The sequence below is a fragment of the Lactuca virosa genome, chromosome 3 (assembly GCF_052849685.1).
Source record: "Lactuca virosa cultivar CGN04683 chromosome 3, Lactuca_virosa_CGN04683_v6, whole genome shotgun sequence".
In the NCBI taxonomy this organism is placed as follows: Eukaryota; Viridiplantae; Streptophyta; class Magnoliopsida; order Asterales; family Asteraceae; genus Lactuca; species Lactuca virosa.
The window spans coordinates 19,867,756-19,880,041 of NC_136428.1; the positions used below are offsets into that span (position 1 = coordinate 19,867,756).

The window sequence follows — 12,286 nt, forward strand, 5'->3', positions numbered from 1 at the left end:
AAAAGAAGAAAGACAAGTTTATATTAGATAAAGAGTCCTTAATAAGACACCCAAATGTAATATTAAGGCCAGGACCCAACACAATATTTTATAACTTGGAAGAGGGATGCCGTAATCCAAGCTACAAAATATTTGAAGGTAGGTGAATGATGATTCACCAATTTCTACCATGAAAAACGAAATAAATTATTAAGTTTTAATGAATTGAAATTCCTAGATTCTTTTGAGATTCATTGAACTTTTCAATGGCATGTTTAAATCTCAATTGTGACCTTCAAGTTTGTGACTGGGATGCCGAGGATCACAAAACAAGGTGTGAATAACCATGCAAATTAACTTGGTACACTTATTTTTATCACCTAATCGATGTGCCGGTTAACCACACGTGCTCCACCAATCTATGATAAACATTAAGCTACCCTTTACCACTGTTACTAGTCCATGTTAGTGTGTCGGTTAACCACACACGCTCCACTAACGACTTGGTAAGGTACAAAGTGTAATTTCATGGGTTAGCACCAAATTTACATTTTTCCTAAGTAACTAAGATTGAGAATTTATAAAAGGTTTAGTTACTTTATATTTATCATTATACTTTTAATGAAAATTATAGTCCTTGTCCTACCCGTTCGGCTAACGACCCTCCACCAATCAAGGACGCGGTGGGTAAGAGTCGACACCCATTAAACTGCCATTTTATAGGCAACAACCTTATACCCCCCTTTATAGACCAGCTTCGTGAATGAGGCCTACTAACGGTAAGACTGACTTGATCTTATATATATATATATATATATATATATATATATTATTACCTTATAATATTATAAAGTATAAGGGTTGAATTTTAAACTTTTAAAACTCTGGGGATTGGAATTAAAGTACTAGTGTGTGAGACTTTACAAATTCCAAAACTTGAGGGCTAGTTTTGAAACTCTTCAAAACTTTTCAACTCCATAACTTATGAGTTTAATGGCCATTAAAATGAAGAATCTTCATTTCTATAACCTATGAGTTTTTTAATGGTTCTTTTAAAGAAAAACTTTTGGTAATCCATAACTTGAGGACAAGTTATGGAGTCCATTAAAACATATTCATCATGGATTCAATTAATCAAATAAGCATGCATGATCATATTCAAACTCATAGAAACAAGATAATTCATATCATCAATATTCAAGACATTAGCATAAACATATTAATACAATTCTTGAAATTATGACAATCACCTTGTAATTAGATTGGGATAATCATTACCTCTAGCACCTTGAGGTTACTAGGGCTTTGGGAGGGTTTTGGGAGGCTTAAAGAGAAGTTAGAGAGAGGAGTGAAAGGGGTTTGGTGTGAAAAATAAAGGCACTCTCGCATGGTATTTATAGGATGGAATTAGGTCAAACTCGTCAAGTTTTGGCCTCCAACTCGTCGAGTTGGTGCCACATGTCACCATCTGGTGTCAAGGCGTGGGGAGAAAACAATGGCTCAGATCGCGCCATGTTACCTACTTCGCAACAGCACCCTTCCGACTTCTAAATCCCGCCACTTTCGCATATGAGCTCCGTTTTCGACGTTCTTTATATCCACGCGTAGGTATTAACAAGATCTAAAACTCTTATTTTGACTCCGTCGGCTAATTCTTGACCGATTTTAAATTTAATAGTATGAGAAGATTACACTATTAACGACCGTGTAAAATTCATAACTTTTACATACGGACTCCGTTTTCGACTGTCTTTTTATCGTTGAACTCTTTTTAATGAGATATTCAATTCTCATTTAGGTTGTGTCGGCTAAAAATCGATCGATCTAGAATTCGAATTTCGGGTTGTGTACTGCTATGCTAAATCTTAGAAAAATCATAACTTCCTAATACGAAGTCAGATTTGGACGTTCTTTTTATGCACGCTCTCGGTTTAACGTATACTATGACTTTCTTTTAGATCGCTAAGGCTAAAAAGTAATTTATGAAAAATTATCTTTTTACGTTACGCAGTGTCGTGCCGGTTTAGCCATAAAACTTCGACGGGTCATAACTTCTTCGTTATAACTCGGATTTCGGCGTTCTTTATATGTACGGAACCCTTGTGACATATACTATAACTTAGTTAAGATTATCCTTCTAAATAATCTTCTATCAAAAAGTCAGTTTTTGACGCTTATTGTCTCTAAATTGACTAGCCCGAATATACATGCGTTACATCACCGTAATCTATTAAAAATTCCACAAGCACATGGTAGGCATACGGAAGCATAAAACTAAAAGCACAAGAAATTACCCAAAAAGAATGTATAGTTAAAGAGCGGTAGTGAGAGGGAAATGGTACAATTTCTTTGTGATCTAGGTAGGCATATCAATGCAGAAAACTAAAAATATACGAAAATTACTCCTTGCTCCACTTCTGTGAATTTTGGTATTTTGCTCTACTTCCACCTGCGATGTTGAATCTTGGAGAAGCAAAATCATCAAGGCTAAACTGGTCTGCCTATATTTATAGGCAAAATCATTGCTACCAGGGGTATTGTGGAGATCATGGGAGTCTAGGGGGGGTTGTGGAACCCTGGGTTATGCTAGCGGGAACGGTTCCCGAGAAGTTAAGACTGTGGGGGAGAAGAAGAAAGAGGGTTGGTGTGTGCTAGGTTTTCTGCAACCTCCATGAAGATGCGGGAAAGAAGAGAACTCGACATTGATAATAACTGTAAACAATAGAGTCGTTATTGAAGGGGGTTTAAACACAAGATCCGTGATGCGTGAAAAAGGAGGAACGTGGGTGTTATGAAGAACGTGAGGAGAAGGAGGAGGAGTGGGATGTCTAGGTCGAGAAACCAATGATAAGAACCGCCGTAGTAACTGTAAATACCGAGTTATTACGACCATGATTGCATCTGAGGAAAATCGGAGGTCTGAAAATGAGGGAGCGGTTAATAATATTAGTAATTTGAAGGATTTTCTTCTAGACAATCTTGAGCATTGCATGCAACTCCGAGATGGATTTCTTCCGGTCGTTCATATTATAGTTCATGATGAAGTAGTCATATGACTTTCACAATCTCTTCAGAATTAGCATGCATGCCAACTCTATGCAAAACACCCTCTGTTCTATCCGTACTCCCTTTTGAATCAAATTTGGGTAATCTTTGACAGGTCCTAGAATGATATATCATATGAAAGTCAAATTAAAAGAAAAATAAATCCTTTTTCTCGATAAGGAAACATGCAGAACGCTCTACATGATATCTCACTTCTTTGATAAATTGTTACTAGAGGTGAAAATGCAAAACTCAAATAACAAAAGTTTACACAAAAGTACAAAACTAGCCCCATGTAAAGTCTTCTTAAATGGATTATGTTTGGATGCAAACTCAATTCCACATCGGTGTAAAAAAAAAAAAAAAAAAAAAACTATTTGATAGCATACAAGACAATGGGTAATCATTTCTATCACTAATTGGTTTTAAAAAATGAAACCTCATAATTCTTTTATATTGAGTATGGTTGGGCTAGTAACGATCCTAAGAGATTACTAGTTCTTCCATTCACAATCAATGGTAACTCTATCTTCCTCTCTTGTAGTTTCCATGTGACGCTTCATCCAACATATAATTTAGTAAAACAATTTTAATATTCATAAAATCTTCTATTTAACAACAAAGAAAAAACATTTGGATCAAAATCAAATTAATCAATTTCAAGCATTAAAATTACGGACTTACTAAAAATCTTTTTGTTTTTTATTGGGAAATTACATGTGGAAAGAAAATATCAATTTAATTTCAACTTTAGATAACCTATTTAAGAACGTGTTATATATTTCACGTCTAATTTGATTTTACCTATGTCTTATATGAGACTAGAACCATCGACCTCAAAAAGGAAATACAATACTTGATACAATTTGGCTAAAAACCCTTTGGTATTTATAATCAAAGAAGAACAAATTATCAAATAATGACTTCCAATAAATCAATTTATTACAACCGGTTATTTTATAACCAGGCCTTTTTTTATTTAGTGTAAATTTATATATTAAGTTCTAAACACAATTTCTGATTGTATTCCTTAACTTAAGTTGCCTAAGAATATATAACTTTTATGTATATTTTCGTGTTCTAAACAACCCAAAATTTGTGTATAGTACTTTTAATTTTCTTAAATGAAGAATAGAGGAGCTGAACCCAATTAAGGTATTTCACATAAGGCCCACGAAGTAATTGGGTTTGAACCCACTTGGCAGTTGGCATGGTTTGTTCCATGCGTGAATATTAATTGTTGAAAAAAGAAAAGAAAATGGAACACAAACTTTTTCGCGTTACTTTGTTACATTAACAATTAATTTAACTTACATGAACTAAACATATTTTATATAATTGACATATTTTATTGATAGGGCCATACGATAGTAAGAAGTTAACAAGATAACATGATATATATGTATAAAACAATTGTACTCAAGTTTTAACATTCAAGAAAACTCTCACATTCACAATAAAAGGACACACTTATGTCAACCAAAATACAAAAGGAAATGACTTTAAATCCAAATCAGATGCACACGATGTGAGAAGAGCTTGGCAATTATATGATACTATGCTTACCAACATTCGTAGAACTTTATATCAACACGAAGCCTAAAATAAACTTCACCTTCAAAAGCATCGGTCATAATAGTCGCTACCCCCCTATGCATAAAGAAGTCACCAGTCCCACCAACCACTGATATATCCCTAGTCTTAATCATAATCGGATCAGCCCCAATAAACTGAATGCTTCCCTGATAATCCGTAGTATTAAGCACAAACGAAAATGCTAGCCATGCAGTGAAGGTGTTCTTGGTGTCATAAATGTATTGACCTTGAGCTCGACCAATAGAAGGGGAATGAAAGTTGTTGTCTAAAGTAATGGGGTCATCAAAAACCACGATATTTCCAAAATGAAACTCATTAGCCAAGATCGTCCGGTTTGCCCATTGAGGTGCACCCACAATAGCTGATGTTGCATTCGCTGCATTTTGCCCATTATACACAACATCATGGAAGAACAAGACTAGGTTCTTGCATGGTTTGTAATGTTTCTTGTTTTTGTATTTGTGGGATGAAGAAACCGTAAGAAACATGAACAAAAGAAGTATAATCGGGGTTCTTTTTGGAACCATTTTGTTTCAAATGGGAAGAGTACGTAGGAATGGGTTCAGATGATGATCAGTTATAGTGTTAGATGATTGAGTAAAGCTGTGAACTTTCTTGAAGACGCTCTTTCTCTATATATAGGACATTAAAAAAGATTCTGTCTTTTCATTGAAACTTGGAGTGCACATTGAAAAAAAAATACATATAAGCAAATAACTAAAGAAGCTAATCAGTGTAAGTTTCCAGTGGTATATTGCTTGGACTTATTGAAAGGGAAAATCAATTTGTTAAGTTGCATGTTACTTCTAATTATTTTGATGGCAAAACAATGATAGGATGTGTCCTTTTCTATAAAAGCATCTTACCAAGAGCCTGTTATATGCAACAAAGCTGTGCAAAGGCATTCTTTAAAAACACTCTCAGAGCAATTTATTAAATTATAGAGTATTTAGTAGCAATAAAATTATAAACTAAACAAAGAATCATAAAAGATGTAGTACAAAGAAGGTAATTAATTAACCGAGGTTTTACAAATTGAAAAAGAATTAGGGGGTGTTTGGGATTGTTTATTTAAGCTCCTTATTTGCTTATACATTTGGCACCAGTAATAACTAATAAGTAAATTTATGTGTTTGGATAAGTACAAATTATAAGCACTTGATCAAATAAGGAGTTTTTAATAAATTGGTTTCTACTTCGAAACTCCTTATTAAGATATAATTCCCAATTACTTATTTACCCTTATTTTACCTAAATATTCCTTGTACATCGATGACTTTTCCTTTTATTTTTCGTGACTTTCTTCCTTCACGAACATCACATGCACGGTTCCCTTCCTTTTTTTCAAATTCATGCTTAGTAATTCTCACCTTGTTGTGCTATTGTAATGTAAAAATTAATATTATATTGATTCTTCGTTATTGGTTAAATTATTGATTGGTTAGTATTATGATATGTTGATTCTTCTCATGTAATATACATGCATTCCTCTTACAGTGAGCTATCAAACCACCCGCATCTCAAAACATTGATTACATATAAACCTTTTTAATAAAATCATAAAACCTTTAACCCATTAACAATTAAATACCATCTAATTTAATAATTTATATAGAGCGTGGAGTATATGTTTTAGTTTACTTGAAAATTGAGCGTTTCTAAAAAATTCATAGAATAGTTGTTCTTTAAAAATCAATTAATATATCAACAACAATCAGCAAATCAAACTGTAATTTTACACATACAATTAGTTGACCATAGTCTAAAGGAATGCCGGAGAATGGGAGGAGTAAAATACATTGTAAATTTGTAATGTGTTATACTAAAGATTTCTTATAATGAATTATTTCCCTCTTCCCAATCCTTTTACCAATAAATCTGCATTTAAAATATATAAAGTAATGATTACAGAAAATCCAAAATAATTAACATATACATCCAATTGTCATGTAAAACAAAAACTAAGGCATCTTTAAAACAAGTCCAAACCTGACCAACCCGTTGGTTGGTCAGGTAAATCCAAATTTCATAATTATTTCAAGAATATAAAAGTAAAATCTATTTTCAGCATCACAAGGTTAATTTGGTGTGGGTTAGAAAAAAAATTTATTCTATTTTGTGCAAATTATTTAAAATATTTGCAGAAATATAATAACGTAAAATGGAAGTGATAAAAACACCCATCGTTTGAAAACTCAAATACTAAAATTTTTATTGAATTATGGACGTCTTTAAAATAACATTTGGTACATGGGACTACACAAAATTGGAAATAACAAGAAATTTTAAGAGGCATTTGGCATGAACAAGACAATACCACTCACTCTCACGCCCCCTTTAAATTTTCCATCACTACCGTGTTTGTTTTTTTGGGGCAAAATGTTTACAGTCTGTGGACCACATCTGTAGACATCTGTAGTGGAAGAGGTGGACAAAACGTCTGCAGTTTGAAAAAAAAAGACTGTTTGTTTTTTTTAACATCTACAGACTACTAAAATAAACTAAATTTAGATAAACTGATTTTTTTAACTTCAAAGTGATTTTTTAATATTTTTATAACTTTGTTATAAATAATTAACAAATCTAGATCAACTTTTATGTATTATTGTATAAAAAGTGAAAATAAAATGGTACGAATTAACGTATATATTTGATAAAAACCAACAACTTTGGTCGCAAAGTTATACCTAAACATTGTAATTAGAAATCAAAGAATTTGAGACATAAATTGATAGAAATAAACTTCGATTTTTTCATTTAAATCAATTAAAAACGTATTATAAATATTTTCTCAATAAATTGACGATACTATATTAAATAATGTTTTATAAAATTTGGCACACAAAATATAAGAATATATTATGATTTTTTTTTCATATTTATATAAACAATTTCAACGATCATTATTGTAATAAATCTTTATTTATAAATTTGTCAAAAATGTTATGTTTGTGTCGTTGAACCTTTTTTTTAAAGTACTGTAACTTTTTTTTTTCAAATTATTTATCATTAATAAAGTTGGAAAAAATATAAATTAAAAAAAAACTAAAAAAATAAAGATATACGTGTTTTTTTAGGCTAGAAGATGTTTTAAGATGTTAGAAGGCTCTAGTCCACATCTACGCCAAGAAGAGGGCGCGCAGACATATTTAGGTCTGCAGTCATCAAAAAAACAAACAATCTGCGAAGTCTAGTGTCTGCGCGTGGTCTACGCGGCGCAGACAGAAGAGGCTAAGAAGACCTGCAAACAAAAAACAAACAATACCTACATATTCGCCTTCCCCAGTAACACTCTCAGTACCTTCCCCTTTCCATAGTGAGTATAAGTTACTGATGCCACCATCGATAGACCTCCTTCACCTGTCGACATCACCGATGCACTCTTGAATCTTTCTCATCTACCTCTTACGTAGGTGTTTTCAACCTCGTGCTAAAGATAAGAATAAAAAAAACCGATATGACCAAACATATCCCTTTCAAAATCCCGCTCCTACATATGTCTCTAACATACTTGTTTTTTGTTATTTAATGGTTTTTTTTAGTTTTTTTTGGAATGGTAATTTAGTTCGCGTTTTAATTATTAATTTTTTGAATCATAAGATATTAAAAATTATAAATTTCTGAATTATGATATTTTTATTATAATACTTAATGACCATAAACATTTTGAATCATGACGTTACTCAATGAAAAACAAATGAAAATATGATGCAATAATAAACAAAAAATTAAAGTAAAAATATTTTTAACAACTTTTCTTATTATTATAAGGTCATCAAGTATGGAAGATATGGAAACCATGCGATGAAGCATAGTTTTACTCCACATAACCGTCATCTCCTTCCACACTAGCAAATGGTACCTGTAAAGATTCCGTACTCAAGAAGAAAATAGAGGAGCAGGAGAGAGATATCCAATGATATATATATATATATATATATATATATATATATATATATATATATATATATATATATATATATATATATATATATATACAGAGAGAGAGAGAGAGAGAAATAGATAGAGAGAGAGGAAGAGAAATAGAGAGAGAGCAAAAAGGAGATTGTCATTGGTTTGTTACCTCTCGGTGTGATATCCCCTATTTTTCAGAACCAACAAAAATTTCTTTACGTTTTAAATATCATAATATCTTGGTTTGCGGAAAATTCCAGTATATTAAAACATTTTAAGTACAAATGACTGTCTCAACCTAAGGATGTCGTAATCAATACAATACATAAGTTACAACGTAAAGACCTAATGATCTTTAATACTATTGCAAGTCTTCTCTTCAATCACTCAGTATCTGTAACATCCATAAAAATCATGTCAAATTTAATCTTTTTAAAACATTTCAAAACCAATTATTATTACAAAATTTGTTTTCAAAATAGTTCAATGTCAGAGTTTCCCAGAATCAAATCATAAAAACATAAGAAGGTGCATGATCACGCATTCGCCTTCCCGCGATCATCAGAAGTACTTGAAATAATAACTGATAAATGTAAGCTCGAAGGCTTAGTGAGTTACCCCCAAAATACCGACGCCATACGATCATAATCATATCATATAAACAAACACATCATGCATAATGAGCCATCAGTCTGACTGGACCGCCCGCACCGAGCCGTCAGTCTATCTGGACCGCTCTCCGTGCCTTCGGCACGTCTGGACCGCCTCTCAGGGCCTTCAGCCTATCCGGACCGCTCGCCGGGCCTTCGGCCTGACTATATACCCTCCCGGGTCTGCAGTCTATCTGGTCCGCCCTGGGTATCTTGGCCTACAGAACAAAGCAGGACCTGCCTCAACCCAAACCCCCAAACCAACAAACATGTGCACATAAATATCATACGCTAGCATGCAAGTACAGATAGTCATACAGATCTAACATATCACTAACATGGCAACCATCCTATAACCAGGATATCGATCTAACCGATCAATAACATAGCAACCATCCTATAACCAGGATACCGATCTAACAGATCTCTAACATAGCAACCATCCTATAAACCAGGATACCGACCTACCAGGTCACTAAGCATATCACCATCCTAACTACCAGGATGTAAATCAATAAGCATATCATGCAATAAACCCGGATACAAATCCGATAAGGGCCGGCAGTGGTTCCTTAGACCCTGTTGATATAGTGAGGAGAACTCACCTCACAAGTAGCTCGAAGTGATAAAGTCAAACTCCACCAAATGCAGCTCCAAGTCCAACATCTACATCCACCGATGATCCTCTTCCATAAATTCCCAAATTACCAAAATACCCCCAGAAGTCAAACTGGTCAACCCTTGGTCAAAGTCAAAGTCAATGGTCAAAGTTAACAGTCCATGTTGACCCAACTCGTCGAGTGCAGCTAGTAACTCGTCGAGTTCCTTAAGAACTCAGAAAATCATAAAACCCTAACTGACTCGTCGAGTTTCTAATCAACTCGTCGAGTCCATGCGTGTCCAAAATTCGGGGATAATCCTTACTGACTCGTCGAGTCCTCTTACTGACTCGCCGAGTTCATAGAGAATCAAATACGGGAAACTTTCATCCTACTCGCCGAGTCGGCTAAGCGACTCGTTGAGTTCATGCAGTCCATTTCTTATATAGATGTTTTAAAGCCACCCCAAAGCTCCATATTGTAGATCCAACCTCCTAGTGCATGGTTTCCACGTAAATTTGCAAACTTTACGTACATGCATAGTCCTAAATGCCAAAACTAGACTAAGGGAAAGGTTAACTCAAAGGTAAAGGCCCACGCTTGCCAAATCTCATAACTTTATAGCTGTAGGGACCAAGGGGAGTCCAGATCTGAAGTTGCAGCTTCATATCTTGCCCCAATACCCGAAATGACTCCCAAATGTGCTAAAGATGGCCCTAAACCCAAACATGAAGAGATCTAGCTAAAGATAAGCTAAGGAAACGACTTTATACCATCAAAATGATGCCAAGGTGAAGTAGAGTCAGATCCACAAGTTCCTATTTGCTCCAAGCTTCTTATACTTCACACCTTCTTCACAAAATGCACCAAAGTCACTCTTTAAGCCTCACAATCACTCAAGAACAAGGTTAATAGAGATTAGGGTTTCTTCTGGCCGTCAAGGGGCTGATAAGGGACTGGAGGAAAGGGCTTAAGGTCCTTTAAATAAGGTGCAAACCCTAAAAATTATGGTTTCATTTCTCAGCTCCTACTCGTCGAGTCAAGGTCCTCTGACTCGTCGAGTAGATCCAATAATCCACGCGGGTTAACCCACCTCTACACGACGAGTTGGGGGCAACCAACTCGTCGAGTAGGTCCGCAAAGATGTATATAATGCTTTAAAACTTGTACCTGGGAGTCGGGGTGTTGCAATTCTCCTCCACTTGAACCAGACTTCGTCCTCGAAGTCTGCTGCGACGAACAATTCTGGATAGTGCTCTCGCATCTCTCCTTCCGACTCCCACGTCTACTCGGATCCCTTCCTGTGCTCCCACTGTACCTTTACCAAAGCTACTTCCTTGATCCGTAGAACCTTCACCTTCCTCTCAAGAACAACCACTGACCTCTCCACGTAATTCAGGCGCTCATCGACCTGAATATCATCTAATGACACTACTGCCTCCTCGTCCAAAATGCACTCCCGCAACTGTGAAACATGGAAAGTGTTGTGGATATGACTAAAATCCTCGGGGAGATCTAATCTATATGCCACCTTGCTAACCCTGGCAGCGATCCTGAATGGTCCGATATATCGGGGACCCAATTTCCCCCTCTTCCTGAAGCGGATCACACCCTTCCAGGGTGAGACCTTCAGGAGTACCATGTCACCGACCTGAAACTCCAACTCAGATAGGCGCCGGTCGGCATAGCTCTTCTGCTGACTCTGTGCGGACTGTAGTCGCTGTCTAATCTGCTGAATCATCTCGGTAGTCTGCAGGACTACCTCAGTCCGACCCATCACCCTGTGACCAACCTCGCCCCAACAGACTGGGGTGTGGTATCTCCATCCATACAACAACTCATAAGGTGGAGCACCAATGCTAGAGTGAAAGTTGTTGTTATATGAGAACTCTGCAAGGAGTAGGTAGGAGTCCCAACTCCCACCAAAGTCAATAACGCAGGCTCTCAGCATATCCTCGAGAGTCTGTATGGTCCTCTCACTCTAGCCTTCAGTCTGCAGATGATAGGTTGTACTGAAGTGCAGCCGCGTGCCCAGGTCCTCGTGGAAATTCTGCCAGAAACGGGAGGTGAACCGAACATCACGGTCTGAAACGATAGAGACCAGAACCCCATGACAATCGACAATCTTGCGTATATACACATCAGCCAGCTTCTCGGCCGATGAGCTCTCCCGGATGGGCAGAAAATGAGCACTCTTGGTCAATCGATCCACGATGACCCAAATAGCGTCGAACCGCTTTTTCGTTCTCGGCAGCTTGGTGACGAAGTACATCGTGATCTGCTACCATTTCCACATGGGAATCTATAGAGGCTGCAGCTTTCCATGTGGCCTCTGGTGCTCGGCCTTGACCATCCTGCAGGTGAAGCACCTCTCAACATACCAAGCGATCTCTCGCTTCATGCACGGCCACCAGTAACTCAATCGCAAGTAGCTGTACATCTTGATGGCCCCTGGGTGAATAGAGAAGCGAGACTTATGAGCCTCCTCCAATATAGTCTGTC

The 12,286-nt window shown here is 36.1% G+C and overlaps 1 protein-coding gene across 1 annotated transcript; it reads right to left on the reverse strand.

Annotated features, from left to right (window-relative positions):
* Positions 1-4,402: 4,402 nt before the first annotated feature.
* Positions 4,403-5,248, reverse strand: LOC145165312 (disease resistance response protein 206-like). Its single transcript, XM_079084027.1, has one exon. The coding sequence runs from the start codon at positions 5,145-5,147 to the stop codon at positions 4,587-4,589; it is 561 nt and encodes a 186-aa protein (XP_078940153.1). The 5' UTR covers positions 5,148-5,248; the 3' UTR covers positions 4,403-4,586.
* Positions 5,249-12,286: the final 7,038 nt, after the last annotated feature.